A 16,406-nucleotide genomic window follows, 5' to 3' on the forward strand; every position below is an offset into this window, starting at 1 on the left:
GAATAAATTATATATATATATATATATAAAATTTATTTTTATTTATTTATACAATAAATAAAATATTTAATAATTTTTATTCCTTAGATCTTCATCCAGCGATTAAATATTTTATATATTGTATAAATAAATAAAAATAAATTATATATATATATATATAATTTATTCGGGTTTGGGTTCGGATAATATTTCGTATATCTATACCTATTGACATCGCTACTCCCTATTCCTCTTTTTAATATACAAAATATACGTAAAAACACGGTGAATCATTTACCGTGTTTATACACGGTGAATGGTTCACCGTGTTTAACTTAACACATTGACCCTGGCCCCACCTGCGTGGCGCTGACATAGCGCCTGCGTGGCAGGCTCAGAGTCATTTTTACAAATTAAATTTTAAAAGGGCTATTTTTAAAATAAAAATTTGTCGGAGACTATGAAAAAAAAGAGCCCTTTTTGATAATATAGTTTCATGATTGCGAATATGGAGCACGTGAATCAGAGTTGGTCTTGTTAAATAGGCATAAGTTCACGTATTCTGACGTAATGTTAATTTTAAAAATAGTGTCAACGTATCATTATGTAGTAGTTCTTCAAGCCTAATCAGGGGTGATGTATCTGCACCATAAGTACTTGAAATTTGGCTTCGCGACACCATAAATTAGCATTTGGATGCTGATTTGGTAGGTTTCCGTTTTGGGGTTTGCGATNATATATATATATAATTTATTCGGGTTTGGGTTCGGATAATATTTCGGATATCCATACCTATTGACATCTCTACTCCCTATTCCTCTTTTCAATATACAAAATATACGTAAGAAACACGGTGAATCATTCACTCATTCACCGTGTTTAGACACGGTGAATGGTTCACCGTGTTTAACTTAACACATTGACCCTGGCCCCGCCCGCGTGGCACTGACGTGGCGCCTGCGTGGCAGGCCCAGAATCATTTTTATAAATTAAATTTTAAGAGGGCTATTTTTTAAATAAAAATTTGCCAGGGTACTATATGCAAAAAAAGCCCTTTTGATAATATAGTTTCATGATTGCGAATATGGAGCACGTGAATCAGAGTTGGTCTTGTTAAATAGGCATAAGTTCACGTATTCTGACGTAATGTTAATTTTAAAAATAGTGTCAACGTATCATTATGTAGTAGTTCTTCAAGCCTAATCAGGGGTGATGTATCTGCACCATAAGTACTTGAAATTTGGCTTCGCGACACCATAAATTAGCATTTGGATGCTGATTTGGTAGGTTTCCGTTTTGGGGTTTGCGATGGAATCTCCAGTTTTATGTATGGGAACATGAATCTACTGTGGCTATAAGATTGTAAAATGCATGCCTCTTTTCTCAAATAAAATAAAATAAAATAAAACAAAATGCACGCCACTGGTCTCATATAAAATAGTATTATTTTGTGACAATTTTATTGTGAGTTGAAAACAGGGACGAATCCAGAAATTAAAATTCAGGGAGGTTAAGATTTAGATTTGCTAGTAAAAAAATTCGACTTAGGATAGTAAAAAAAAATAAAATTTGTCAGATTCACTGATAACAATAATATGCTTAAAGAGGAACAAGACTGTAAGAGTTGAAAGAAAATGACCAAAAAACTTGAAAAAAAATTAAGACATAAATTTTATTAAAATAAAAAATTTGGCCCCCTAAAATTAAAATTTATAATATTTTAATTTTTATTATAAAGTACTTATCTGTAATTTTAAAAAAATTAGGGGGGGGGGCATGACTACTGTGGGGCCCTCTGTCGCTCGGTCCCTGGTTGAAAAAGTCAAAAAACGAAACTATGCAATTTTTGAAGTAGCAAGCTAGATTTAAGCAACTACAATATTGTGGTAGGAAAAAATTTCAGAGGAGATCTCTCAACGACATCGAATCAAAGAGATCTTGAACCAAAAAAATATTCAACAAATTTTTAAGTAAAGGTTTGGGCCCCACTATTCCAGTATCCAGTTTGGGGCCCACCATCTTTCGTAGAGGTCACCGTCTCCTTTTACCTTTTATCAGTGGAAAGAAACACAACTCAAATTCGAAAAAGGGGACGGTTTTTTCTTTTCCTTAAAAAAAAAAAAACAAAAGAAAAGGGGAAAACTTTTAAGCACTTCTCGAACCTTTACAGGTCTAAAACTTGTTTACCTTTTGAATTAACGAGGAGACCAGTGGGGGGTTTGACTCGTGGATCCTTAATTCGAAACCAATTAGGCCTCGCCACGTCATCGCTTAAATTATAAAGCTGTGTTTCTCCTGAAGCGGAGATGCGGAGCAGCCGCCTCAACTTGCGCAGAGCCGCTGTTGTGCCCCACGCACGAAACAGCTGGAGACGCCGCGAAAATGAAATAATAGTGAATTTGAATCGACCGCACAATCGGGGCCCACGATTAGAGCCTATAATATCTTGCCACGTCGACCAAAAAAGCTGTTTCCTGTTTCAAGTGCTATCAGCGGATTCAGTAACCCATGAGCCGCGTCCCTCTCGGAGCCTGCTTCCTATTCTCTGCTCATCTACTGCTCCACCCCACTCTCCCTTTCCACTTCTCTTCTTAGCTCCTCTCTCTCTCTCTCTCTCTCCTCTCTCTTTTTCTTTCTCTCTCTCATTCCCCCTCTTCGTTCTAGGGTTTCGCCTGTCTCTCTCTCTCTCGCTCTGTGGGGTTTCAGCGTCCTCTTCTCCCTCCTCGCTTCCTATGCTCTCTGATTTCTAGGGTTCCAACCTCCGCCATGGGTTGCTTCCAGTCGAAGAACGCCAACCCCCAACCCGGCGAGCAAGAACCCGCGCCGCTGGAGAAGCCGGATCTCGGTAAGCAAAAGCGCTTTCTCCTGCCTCCGATTTTTCACGGGAATAAGCTCGTGCTCTTTGCTGATCTCTCTTTGGATCGTCGGAGAAGCCAATGGGGACGGGGGAGAGCCAGATCGCGTCCCGGCGTTCAAGGAGTACGGCCTCGCCGAGCTCCGCGCGGCGACGAAGGGCTTCAGCACCGACCTGATCGTGTCCGAGAGCGGCGAGAAGGCGCCGAACGTGGTCTACCGGGGCCGGCTCGACGGGGGCCGGCTCATCGCCGTAAAGCGCTTCTCCAAGCAGTCGTGGCCCGATCCCCAGCAGTTCGTGGTGAGAAAATGAAGGACGAACCACCCGCCCCCCCTCTTTTACGAAGAGCTCCGATTTTCTCATCTCTTGTTTATTTGATTATTAATTCCTTTTCTTGCATAGGCGGAGGCTGCCGGAGTCGGAAAGGTGCGCCATAAGAGGTTGGTGAACTTGATAGGATGCTGCGCAGAGGGCGATGAGCGGCTCCTGGTGGCAGAGTATATGCCTAATGATACACTTTCCAAGCATTTGTTTCACTGTATGATCTTATCTCAGCTTCACGGTGACGCCCATTTTGCGTATCTAATTAATGTGGAATTTGGTCATCTTGTTTAGAGTTAATTGGATGCTGCTTTGACTGGTTGTTCTATATACGTTTTACTATATGATCCTGCTGGTGAGCACTTCTTTATCTAGATATTATGGTTTAGGTTAGGGCAAATTTGGATAGATGGATCCATTTTGAAGAGCATCCTAGAATCTTAGATGGGGGTATGTGAGAAAAATCCCTCTGAAGACAAGGTTCAGATTGTTGCTTTTGGTAATCTGTTATTGGATGTGAATATCAAGGATCAAATCCTGTTAGATGATGTTCATAGAGATGTTGTATGGAAAAAGCATTGCGGATATGAAATCGTGCCGCTGAGATGTTGATGGCATGATCAACCATTGACGAGGGAATGATTTGTATAGTTAGGCATTAGGATATACTACTTGATTGATAGAGGGTTGACCGGCCACAGGAAACAACAATAGTGGAATTAAGGAGGCAAAAAAGAAAGGGTTGAGGATGATAAGGGAAGCACTTAATCATCTCAAAGATTTTGATGTTCTTAACGGACAGGTAATTATACACTGCAATATGGCCGAATCGAAATCAGAAATATATGGGTAATATTAATATCTTTGTATCTCATTTCCGCTAATTGTGACTAGATTTAATCTTTCCAATTTCTTTCTTTGGAATATTTCCATGAAATGTTATTACTATAATGATGCAAGAATAGATTTGATCTTATAAGTGCTATAGTTGATAGTAGCAGCTTGATGTTATTGAGCTGCTGTCTTTCCTTACTGTAGGGGACAAAAAGCCACTACCATGGGAAATGCGTTTGAGGGTTGCATACCACATTGCTCAAGCCCTTGATCATTGCAATGCTGAAAATCGGAGAATCTATCATGACTTAAATGCTTATAGAGTTCTTTTTGATGAGGTATGCGACTATCTTTTTTTTCTTTTTTTGGTCAAATAGAGTAATATTTTACCATATTTGTTTTGAAAAGTTAATGGAAATCATTGCTTTTATCCGTGTTAAGTGGAGCTGTGGAGGCTCGTGAAAATTCTTTGCTACAAGTGGTGCAAAAGGGTGAATACTGGTCCTCAAACTTTTTCTTCGGTCCCTAATCTTTTAAAGTGGACATGCAACGGCCTTAACTTACATAAGCATAAATTGTTTCTGCCTTACAGTTTAGGCAGTTGGTGTGTGGTAAATGCATTCCTATCATTTGATGACACCATATAGCTCATTCAAATGTTGTTATGCGGACTCTTATTTTCCTGAAAACAAAGCAGATGTGCTAGCACTCTAGGTGTCTCAACTAAATTGGTGGAAGTGCATTCTATATACCTATCCGTTGATTGTTTCTGTACTAACGTATCCTGATTCATATATTTCGAAGTCATCATGATGCAATAATCCTGCTCTTTGCTTTTCAAAAGCATTATATTGAAGGTGAAGAGGAGTACTGATTTGTAATATGCTTTATAATGAGTACTTGGGAATCTCTTTCATTCAGTCAGATATAAATTTTTTGCATAACTTGATAATGCTAACTTTGTTATTGAAATTTCTTGTGCTCTTATAACTCAAAAGGATTCTAAGCTCTATCTTTGTCAATGCTGTTGAATCAGGATGGTGATCCCTGTTTGTCAAGCTTTGGACTGATGAAGAATAGCCGTGATGGAAAAAGTTACAGCACCAACTTAGCTTATACCCCTCCAGAATTCCTACGGACAGGTTAACTCACATCTCTGATGTTTCTCACTCATGCTTTTGGCTTATAAAATAATATATGAGAACCAACTTAGTCTGATTAAAATTCATTGTTACTCTCGTGTCTCGTGTGTTTGTTTTATTGGTGCTTCGGATACTGCTTCCAAGAGATAGTTATTTTCATATGTTTGTTGCTAGCATGTAGCCTTTTTCCAAGGATAAAAATGAACCATCAATTGGTGAAGGTGAGCCATTAATTGATGATGGCACTACCATATTACCTTAAATTCCTTCAGTCTGTACTTTCAAATAATAAGGGTCTAGTTTGATGATAACCATTATTCTGAGGATAAGCAATTGTCGTGGGAAGGATTTTACAACATTACTACTGCTTAGGTGGACTAGAATTTAACAGATTTTGGATATTGGCAACTTCTTTAAATGGTCCTTTTGTTTGCAACTTCTAGAGTACAGCAACTACTTTGAATTCTTATCCATGTAATAATTTGCCTTGTTCTTATTTTGCAGGCAGAGTTATACCTGAGAGTGTGATCTATAGTTATGGAACAGTTCTTTTAGATCTTTTGAGTGGGAAGCATATTCCTCCTAGTCATGTATGATATTTTCTCTCTTCTGGATCTAGTTTCTTTTCATACTATTCATCACAAATGAAGGGAAAAATTAGGTAAATAAAAAAAAAAGTAATAAATAAATAAAAAACATTGTCAGCTCATTGAATAATGATTGCTAGCAAGATGTGAACGAGAAATGTCAAAAGCTTTTGACTTGTATTGACAGTAGTATAGTCTAGGCACTTTGACAGGAGTATCTGACGACATAAACAAGACTTTTCTATTAACGGTCAGCAAAAAGGTCTGTTGCGTGAACTATATTCGGTGATGTCACTTGCCTTCTCTTATTGTAAACCACTGCTTTTCTGGCAGCTCTATTATTCAAAGAAAGATAAAATTCATTTACTTGCATTATTTTGTCAATTTTATTATTCTAAAATTTGAAATTAGTTCTAGTCACACTTTGGATTTGTCTGAAGATGAAAAGTCTTCTTGTAAGCTTTCTATAGAAAGCCACTTATGGCTTTCTTTTATTGAGCTTGACATTTCAGGCGCTAGATTTGATCAGAGGAAAGAACATATTGCTGTTGATGGACTCATCCTTGGACGGACAGTATGCCAATGAGGATGCTGCTAAATTGGTTGATCTTGCTTCAAAATGTTTACAGTTTGAGGCCAGGGACAGACCCAACATAAAGTTTCTTCTGTCTTCTGTAGGGCCTCTTCAGAAACAAAAGGAGGTACAAACTTAGCTACAAGTAATTTTTAGATCTTCTTTATTGTGTGTATGCAATCCCACTTTATGTTTGTTATTTAGGTGGCATCACATGTTTTAATGGGTATAACAAAAGCAACAGCAGTGCCACCGACAATTCTCTCTCCACTAGGGAAGGCTTGTGCAAGCATGGACCTTACCGCAGTACATGATATATTGCTTAAAACAGGTTACAAGGATGAAGAAGGTGCAGAAAATGAGGTAAGTTTTAGATTACTTTTTAAAATTTTTTAAGATACTGCCCATCAGTAAAGCTATTTGTTTGCTTTACCTCTGAAACTAGATTACTTTTGGGACTCGGTGCCAAATTATCTGGTAGGAACCTATGATTTCACATAACTTGGTGGAAATGGCTATTTTCTATCTGTCTATCACAAATAGCATGGTGAGAGAAATCGCTTTTCTCTGAAATTTCTGAAGATGCGCCTTCATCCTTAGGAATTGCTTTCAACATGATAGGTGTTAGATTTTGTGCAGAATTTATTGTGCCACTTTCTCGCTTTCAGCAGCTTTTCCTGTTGTTTCTTTTGAGATCATAAATTACAGAGGCGAGCCTCTTTGTTTTATTTTCTTCCTTTTCCACTTTAACTTTTGGGTGCTGAGAACCTAAACGTGTCTTATTCCATTCATGTCTATGCTCCATCTTTTAAATTCAAAAGCTTTCGTTTCAAGAATGGACTCAACAAGTGCAAGAGATGGTAAATACGAAAAAAATTGGAGATATTGCATTCAGAGATAAGGACTTTAAGACAGCCATTGATTATTACTCCAAGGTACACGTTTTCTATTTCTGATGACTTTTGTAGTGGTCGTACCCTGAATTTAGAGGAAATAATCGCTCATATCTATCTTATTGTTGTTGCGAGGATGATGCAGTTGGTGGGGATGATGCCGGTTCCCTCGGCCACAGTCTTTGCGAGGAGGAGCTTCTCCTACTTAATGAATGGCGAGTCAGAGCTCGCCCTGCGGGATGCCATGCAGGCCCAGGTGTGCATGCCCGAGTGGCCCACTGCCTTCTACCTCCAAGCCCTCGCCCTCTCGAAACTCGGCATGGAAACTGATGCCCAGGACATGCTCAATGATGGTGCCACTTTTGAAGCAAAGAAGCAGAATGGTTGGCGCACTTGAATAGTGAGTTCTTTCACGTTTCCTTCTTGCAGCACAAATTGGCGTTTTTACCCCTTGGCATAACCTTTTTGAGTCTTGGCACTGTCTTGGAGGTTTAGATTTCGCTGTGTAATTAAAAATGGCGGCTTAAAATCCAGAACGGCGAGCAAGGTAGAAAATGGGGGTAGAAATAGTGCTGACTATCTTGGCCATTGTAATGGCTTCTGGAATCGATTTGTACATCACGTTATTTTAATGGAACAATATCTCCTCCTTTACTTAGCTTGTACCTTTTCAGGGATCATGAAAATGCTTAAGCTGCCTCTTGATGAATTTGCTCTATAGGAGCAGGGCCTGAATTGCTTTTGTATTGGTTTGCTTAATTTTAAAACTGAGCAGAGTTTAGAGCGGGGGGTTTTTGAATGGTAATCGATGTCTTACATTGTATGGAGGGAAGGACAGATGATTAAGGAATTTCTAAGGCTGATGATGGTTTCTGCTGCTATTACATGTTGACTGCTGGCCGCGCTTACTAACCAAGCACTAAGGCTTCGTTTGGAATTATAGGGGATTGTATTACATGCGGTAAAAAAATACGTTGAAAAAATAATGTTAATTTTTATTTTCGTATGTAATATTACGTTCCGCATATTGCAATGAGCCGGTTACGATATATTTTCTGCGGTCCCACCGGAGAACGCAGAAATATATTGCTATATGCTTTTTTTTCAATTTCATTTTATTTAATAGTATTAGATAGACCTCAATATCAAATTAAGCCTAAATTTAGATCAAATTGGTGGTCCCTCTTATATCTTCAAACAGTAAAACATTCCCTAAAGCTTAATACGAAAAGGCTGAATTGTTTAAGGATGACAAGAAGAAAACTTACGTTATAAAACCTCTACTTTGCGGCGCACGGTGTTGTAAGGAAAAACAGTAAAAAAAANGGCTTCTGGAATCGATTTGTACATCACGTTATTTTAATGGAACAATATCTCCTCCTTTACTTAGCTTGTACCTTTTCAGGGATCATGAAAATGCTTAATCTGTCTCTTGATGAATTTGCTCTATAGGAGCAGGGCCTGAATTGGTTTTGTATTGGTTTGCTTAATTTTAAAACTGAGCAGATAGTTTAGAGCGGGGGGTTTTTGAATGGTAATCGATGTCTTACATTGTATGGAGGGAAGGACGGATGATTAAGGAATTTCTAAGGCTGATGATGGTTTCTGCTGCTATTACATGTTGACTGCTGACCGCGTTTATTAACCAAGCACTAAGGCTTTGTTTGGAATTATAGGAGGATTGCATTACATGCGGTAAGAAAATATGTTGGAAAAATAATATTAATATTTGTTTTCGTATGTAATATTACGTTTCGCATATTGCAATGAGTCGGTTACGGTATATTTTCTGCGGTCTAACCGGAGAACGCAGAAATATATTGCTATATGCTTTTTTTTTTAATTTCATTTTATTTAATAGTATTAGATAGACCTCAATATCAAATTAAACCTAAATTTAGATCAAATTGGCGGTCCCTCTTATATCTTCAAACAGTAAAACATTCCCTAAAGCTTAATACGAAAAAGCTGAATTGTTTAAGGATGACAAGAAGAAAACTTACGTTATAAAACCTCTACTTTGCGGCGCACGGGGTTGTAAGAAAAAACAGTAAAAAAAAAAAAAAGAGAGAGACTGTGACCCACTCCGGTAAGGTTATTCGAGTCCTCCAACTATTGGGCCAACAACATAGAATAGGCCCAGCAACCTCTGGACAGCCCAAAACAAACAATAGAAAAATGGGCCACTAAAGCCCACCTGAAGCACCTAAACAAAGAGTAAGACAATAGAATAGAAGATAACCGGTTCATAGGTGTCACCTTAACATCTGTGGGTATATTGGCGTTACATCATAACTTATGCCACAGTTGTAAGGTGCGTCCATGCATAAACCTTCTGTATTGATGAGTCACAAGATTGGAGCGCCCTACACCGGACCAGCTCCAGGCAACAATTTTCTCCCACTGTACAAAAAGAGTTTCTGAACATTTCTGATTATAAAAAAAAGAAAAAAAAACCAAGAGAACCACGATCAGACAACTCTTCTTAACAGCGACAGTTATTTAGTTCTATCAGTACTATTCTAAGTTCTGCCGCGTTGGTTACACAAGCAATCCTACATTTGGTTTCCCACATAAAGTAGAATGCAGTATACATATTTACATATAGGATTAATTTCATCATATATATATATATATATAGGTCGAACTTGAATGACATGGCCTTATACTCATTAGGGCACATTTGGCATTTGGAACTGGACTAGATAGGACAGTAAGAGAAGAATGTTGGGAAGAAAAGAAGGGTTTAAGTCAGGATTCACAAGAGGTTGGGATTATCAAATCTGGTGAAATAAAAAATCTGGCCAAACCAAATAATCTATAGCGACGATCGGTTTACTGGATCCCAAAAAAAAAAAAGGCTAGAATGAACTGCACTGGATTTGAAAAATTCAATTGTATCCACCAGAATGAACCCCTCACCATTGTGATCCCTGACAATGCTGATCAGCAAGACCCTCATTCTCCCTTCACATTGCTTTCCAGTTTTATCCTATTCAAGTCAATTCTAGATGCCAAAAGAGGCCATAGTCCCTAATTGCGAATGATGGGTTGCATATCTGTGCCTGGCGGCTTCAAAGAAAGCTTAGTCATTGCACGAAGTTCTTCCTTCCTGAACCGTAGCCCGCAGGCATTGCATAAGGTCTGCTCATTATTTGATACAGACAAAAAAACAAAAGATAAAATGGGCACAAAATTAGTATGAGAGGTGCTAAAAGAAAACGAAACATTAAATTGGACGGAAGAATGACACGCCAAAAAGAAAGTAGAATTAATTTGATGACTCTACGGATATGGAGTGAAAAATCAAGAAACACAAGGGATTAATTTATAAGGAATGACAATAATAAAGTTTCTAAATACGGCATTCAGTAAGAGCAGTGTAAAATATTCACCAAGCACGCAGTATTCCTTGACCGATGGAAATACATTAAGTCACTAGTTACTACCCAATTAGTCAGTTTAATCTTTACCATGCAATAAATCTACTGAAAAAGCAATATTATCTATTATCTATAGAGTGATGCAGCAATAACTAGCTCCGTATACAACTTTTAATGAAAGAATCATGCAAGAATTAAGAACTTCAAGAATAAGCAATATATTTAAGGCTATTATCTTTAGAGTGATGCAGCGATAACTAGCTCCATATACAACTTTTAATGAAAGAATCATGCAAAAAGTAAAAGCTTCAAGAATAAGCAATATTTTTAAGGTATGGTAATAGTGTCTTTTATATCAAGTTGTGTACACATGGAAATACCTTCTTCGGATATTCCGCGATCTTTGCCATTCTTTTATTTCATTGAAGAATGGGTTGCTCTATCTTCGGCACGTGGCCGTTGACTGCATGTTTTTCTTTTTCTTTTCTTTTCTGAACCTTGTTTAGATTTTCCGCGATCTTTGGAATTCTTATATTTCTCTTGGCTAAATCTTCAATGTACCTCCAAATGCATGTAATTAAGTGGTGATCAAATAAATGTTTTTTGCTTATGATAAACCTTTTCCATGGCCTTTTGACATTTTATATTTCTCTCCCTGGTGATTTTCTATTTATTTTTTTAGTGTATTACATCATCACTAATCTTCTCCAACTCTTCTGATGCAATAAACAAAGGGAAGTGGATAAATGCTGTTTTCTGAAACCTTCTTTACATTCTTACCGATCCTTGGAATTATTTCAATATTTTTATTCTGAGTGGTTTTTTCCCCCCCTTCATGAAATACTCCACTCAAACTAAGTCTCATGTAACTCATGTAACTCTGATGATGCATGTAACTACGAAAGTGACAACTGAATAAATGTTCTTTTTTTTTCGAGAAAAAAACATCATGATGACAGATCAATCTTATGCATGCATCAATTTAGTATCTAAGTTAATAACCTAGACTTTTGAATTACCAAAGGAAAAGAAGAAGAAAATAAAATGAGATGTCCCAACAACTGATGAAAATCCTACTGTGTTATTCCATGCGTGCATCCTTCCTGCTAATATGAGTGTAATAGTGCACGATGAACCACAGAGAGAGCTCAGCAAAATCACCTTGGGACCTTCAGGCCCTCTCCTCCACATCGGGGTTTTGGTAGTTTCACACGACAGACACTTCTTGATGTTGGAGGGGGTCTGGAGCGAGAGGTTTGCATCAATATTCGAGGCACGATAGTTTCTATTTTCCAGTTGGCTAATCAGATCCTTCTCGACTATGGCATAGGAGGAGGTGGAATAGTAAGAAGGTACGCTCATGAAGTTGTACTCCATAAGAACTATCTTACTTGCACACACAAATGTAACAGTGCAGGTTTGATGCAAAGAAGCAAAAACAGTGGGTTGCTACGTATAGGGGTGGTGGGGGTCTCACAAAACTATTGCCTGGACCTCAATCTACAAATGGGAGTTCCAAACACTCAAACTAGAATACCTAAATATAACAACTAGATGCGATCTAAAACATTTAAAAGATTTGTATGTTATATATCATACTTTTTATAATCCTTTTAATATGAAACGAACAATAATTTTTAACCACCATCAAAGTTTTGCAACTACTTGATGCTTCGGTAATAAATTTTTAAAAATTATGATAGTTTGTGTGTAACTATTTAGAGGTTGCATATCATATCTAACTGTTTATACTATATAAGGCCTCTAAGTTTGAGTTCTAAGCAGCCCGGTATAAAGACCTGGTGGATGCAATAATTACTCAGGGCCGAGTATGGACTCTGCAACGGAAACAAGGTTTGGTCAGTGTAATAGGTGTATACGTGCCATCACCTTTGATTGATCAGTACTTGCATCTAAGTTGATAGCGAGAAGAGAGGCAAAAGAGGAGGGTGCTTCTCGTGGGGGCACAATGGAATATTCCTCTCTGACATACTCTGTCTCTCTCACTCTACCACCTTAAATTTACATTACACTCTGTTCCTCCAGTGATGAGATCATTTACCATTTACCACACAACAACAAAAACAATGTGGAAGCAACCAAAATAGAAATCATCACATACCAACAACAAAAGGATAAGAAAGGAGAAGAGACAAAACAGTGGAGAGTTAAAGTGGAAAAGACCCTACATACCAGCAAGTAACTCATGTGCATGGGATCATTCTCGGTTGTTCTTGCTTCCTGAAGAGGTTCATTGATCATTGACTCCACTGAACTGGTTGTGCGCAAACACTGTGAGATGGTGTACACACCGCTGCTTCCCCTGATGAGTAAAGGGAATGGATGGAGTTATCTCATTTAGAATCTCAAAACTGAATAAGAAACTCAGAGANTAACTCATGTGCATGGGATCATTCTCGGTTGTTCTTGCTTCCTGAAGAGGTTCATTGATCATTGACTCCACTGAACTGGTTGTGCGCAAACACTGTGAGATGGTGTACACACCGCTGCTTCCCCTGATGAGTAAAGGGAATGGATGGAGTTATCTCATTTAGAATCTCAAAACTGAATAAGAAACTCAGAGAGTTAACAGTTAAGCAATATTCATAAAGAAAAATAAAAAGGATTTCAATTCAACAAAAAAAAAAAAAAGGTATGACAGCTAGTTTCGAATATTTCTTTAGAAATATGAAGAGTTTTCCAGGACAAGCATACATTGATTGATGAGCTTCAATAACAGCTTTCCAATAATCCGAAGTTTCGGTGTCCTTCGGCAAACACAAAGAAGAGGGGTTTCTACGAAGAAGCATCTATGCTATGTCACAGGACTCGTAACATGTATTGCACATTTGCACATCAAATGAAAATTTAAAACATGTGTGAAGATTTACTAAATTGATTTTTTGGTAACATGATTTGATTAATTGTAGACTACACCCCACAATGCAGTATTTAGATCTTTCATCATTTTTCCTTCCCCTTATATAATCTGCATAAAATTTTCTTAGTTTTTCTGCACAAAATTTTTCTTCGTCTCCATATTCTCACATCCTATTCTTCTTTAACCACCCCCCCCTCCCCCCACAGAAAAAAAAACAAAAATAAAAACAGTAAGTTTTAGAAAGATAATTGCAGTAAGTTTTAGAAGATTGTGTAAATGTAATGATTATAATTCTATTTCAACAATGAGATAAGGTAGATATTCGAGAAAAGAGAAGGAAATAAGTATAAATAACATGTTAGTCTGCATTAGTAACTCAAAATATGATTCTCTCTCTCTCTCTCTCTCTCTCTCTCTCTAAGTAAGCCTTTAAATCAACAAAACATTCTTTACCTCCATATTGAACATCAGGCTAAGTACCAAAGTATCTCAAAAAACTTGGGCCTAATTTAGTATTGTTGCTGTTTGTTCATGTTTATAAACAAAAATGTGTTGGATGTGCACAATGAGTGGACTTTCCTACTCTTGCCAACATTGACTAATTTGCAACGCAATCTGGCTAGATACTAAAAGGCATCTTTTGCCCCTATAAAGAAGAGGCAAAAAGAAGTTACTCTTATGCTTTTGCTTTTGTAGCCAAACAAACACTGTAGATGTACAAACTGCAAGCAGTCTGTCATCCACCCACACACTCGATTACATAGAATTGTGTTTTAAAAAGTTATTTTTGTAAAAGAAGGCAATAACACCGGATAAGGTATTAATGTACACATCATTGTAAATATGTAGCATATAGAGGTACAAGATTGCCTATAGAAGCTAGCTGTCACTTTGCTGAAGTAACAAATAAAGAGAGAAAAATATGTGACCTTGTCACTTATTGTGTAGTTGTAGCTTCTCACTAAAGTCTCTTTCATTCATATGCTTAAAAAAATTTGCCTTATTGACTCCCTCCCCTTTCCTTCACTCCCTCCTATTAATCAATTGGCTTGAAGTTCTATAAATGTAAAATATCATGCTTATTAAGTTGCTTTACAACATTACAAAATAACTCAAATGAAGTAAAATATCACCACAATGGTAAAAAGTTTTTACAACTAAACAACATTACAGCATAAGCTTCTCCTATTTAGCTAACAAACTTTAGACTTCTCTGTTAAATCATCAGCGAGATACAGGATCAATTCATAATTATTGATCAAAGGATCAACTAATATTCAATGAGTCACAACATAAAAATATGCTACTTCATATTATAGCTGATATATTGCTTCATTGTAATCACATAGACTTCAAAGTGAAACTGAAGTAGTTACTTGGATATAAGGCTTCAATACTTTCGACAGGCCCTTTGTATTACACTTCATCCAGCCATGCATCTTCGAATTAACTTTACAAGAAACATACAAGTATCAAATTGGGAATCGGTAACAACATGTGCTCAAAGGCATGATTCACTTACACGTGCCTCTCATGTTGTCGTTGTCATGTTTGACATTAAGACGAGCACATATTCGAGAAAGTCCCATGTATATGGCACGGGAAGTTGGCCTTGACCACCTTGGCGTTCTCTTCAAGCTTTAGTTTTCGGCCTTGGTGACCTGGCTAATGGGGAGATCTCATCTGATTATTATAAGGCAGTCTTTAACCAATTGCTATTCTTAGGATCCTGGTGATCTCATCTGATCATTTATGCTGGTTTCAGTCTAGCCTTTCCCAAGGTAAAAACATACAGATGAGACTTCCGATTAATCTAAATAGAAATCTATCCAATACATGAAAAGTAATGATAAAATGATGACTGGAAGAGAAAGAGAGTTTGAACCAGTCGCAAACATATACAGGAACAGAATATTTTGCAAAGATAAGCTCATATAAAGTTTGAATCTATATGAAAAGATTCTGAGATGAGGACACCGCTTCATCATGAATCTTCATTTCGAGAGGCGATTTTGTTGCCTAACCCTAAATCCTTCTCCTATCAGCCTGCATTCTCGCATAAAGGACTAACGAAATCTTTATAGGTGATAAAATTTCCATACTTGAAAAGAACAGCGCATATAGGATGGGATGAGACGTTTACATGAAAGAACACGGCATCGTCAAAAACCTTGATATCGAGAGGAAGCATTTAATACCTAACCCTAAATCTTTCTCATATTAATCTACATTGTCCAATCAAAACCAAACAATTCAAAATAAAAGATAAAATCAAATCAAATCAAATCAAAGAATCAATACCGTACCGAAGCATCGGACGAATCCACGATCCCGATCCATCCCAAATCAAGAAGCCGCGAACATTTATCCGCCATCAGAAGGGATTACGTGGGCTTCCACAGGAGCTCTTCTCGTGGATGACGACGCTCTAATCTCTGCTCTAGGGTTTCGAAGAAGAAGAGGAGGAGGAAGCGATTTGCTTCAAACGAAGCATCGGGAGTGCGATTGAGGAGAGGGCGGGAAACAGGGTGCAGTTTTTTATAGGCAAGATAAGTCGGTCGGTGTGGGCCGTACAATGGGCCGTCTAATGGGCTGAACGGGTCTAGATCCATGACCCGATAATTGCATCTATCTAGGCCGGCTCCGAACTGTACAACATTGATCAAGCTCCGACCCCAATTTGATGGATAGGAACCAGTGAGGCCCAAATTGCCCGGACCCGAACCAATTAGAGGTCGCATATCATTATTTGCCACGTGGTGGGTCGATTCTTGTACAATCCATTACTGGCAAAAATGTTCTATCATCCGCCAAAAAAATTCCAATATAGCTTTTTATAACTTGTTAAGATCGTTCCTGTACTAATTCCTATTTATAAAATTGACCATTTAGACTATCAGAGTTCCTCCCAAGTATCTCGGTTTCAGAGGATTGATAATTGAATTTTATCTCTCTTGT

The 16,406-nt window shown here is 37.7% G+C and overlaps 1 protein-coding gene and 1 long non-coding RNA gene across 5 annotated transcripts; one reads left to right on the top strand and one right to left on the bottom strand.

The window, feature by feature from the left end:
- Nucleotides 2,628-7,849, top strand: LOC109714251 (probable serine/threonine-protein kinase At4g35230). Of its 2 annotated transcripts, none has more exons than XM_020238780.1 (10): nt 2,628-2,824; nt 2,913-3,133; nt 3,236-3,371; nt 4,193-4,326; nt 5,025-5,130; nt 5,635-5,720; nt 6,188-6,418; nt 6,496-6,654; nt 7,113-7,226; nt 7,330-7,849. In XM_020238780.1, the coding sequence occupies exons 1-10, from the start codon at nt 2,746-2,748 to the stop codon at nt 7,579-7,581; spliced, it is 1,518 nt and encodes a 505-aa protein (XP_020094369.1). In that variant the 5' UTR covers nt 2,628-2,745; the 3' UTR covers nt 7,582-7,849. The 2 variants fall into 2 exon arrangements, with proteins under 2 accessions (XP_020094369.1, XP_020094370.1); XM_020238781.1 differs by having other exon boundaries at nt 2,630-2,824; nt 6,230-6,418.
- Nucleotides 12,971-15,939, bottom strand: LOC109714474. 3 transcript variants are annotated; one of them, XR_002217385.1, is made up of 4 exons: nt 15,755-15,939; nt 14,971-15,214; nt 14,825-14,898; nt 12,971-13,083 (listed from the first exon to the last, which is right to left on the bottom strand). It is a non-coding gene; the product is annotated as an uncharacterized LOC109714474 (long non-coding RNA). The 3 variants fall into 3 exon arrangements; XR_002217383.1 differs by having other exon boundaries at nt 14,825-15,214; XR_002217384.1 differs by having other exon boundaries at nt 14,825-15,219.

This window comes from Ananas comosus, linkage group 8 (genome assembly GCF_001540865.1).
Source record: "Ananas comosus cultivar F153 linkage group 8, ASM154086v1, whole genome shotgun sequence".
In the NCBI taxonomy this organism is placed as follows: Eukaryota; Viridiplantae; Streptophyta; class Magnoliopsida; order Poales; family Bromeliaceae; genus Ananas; species Ananas comosus.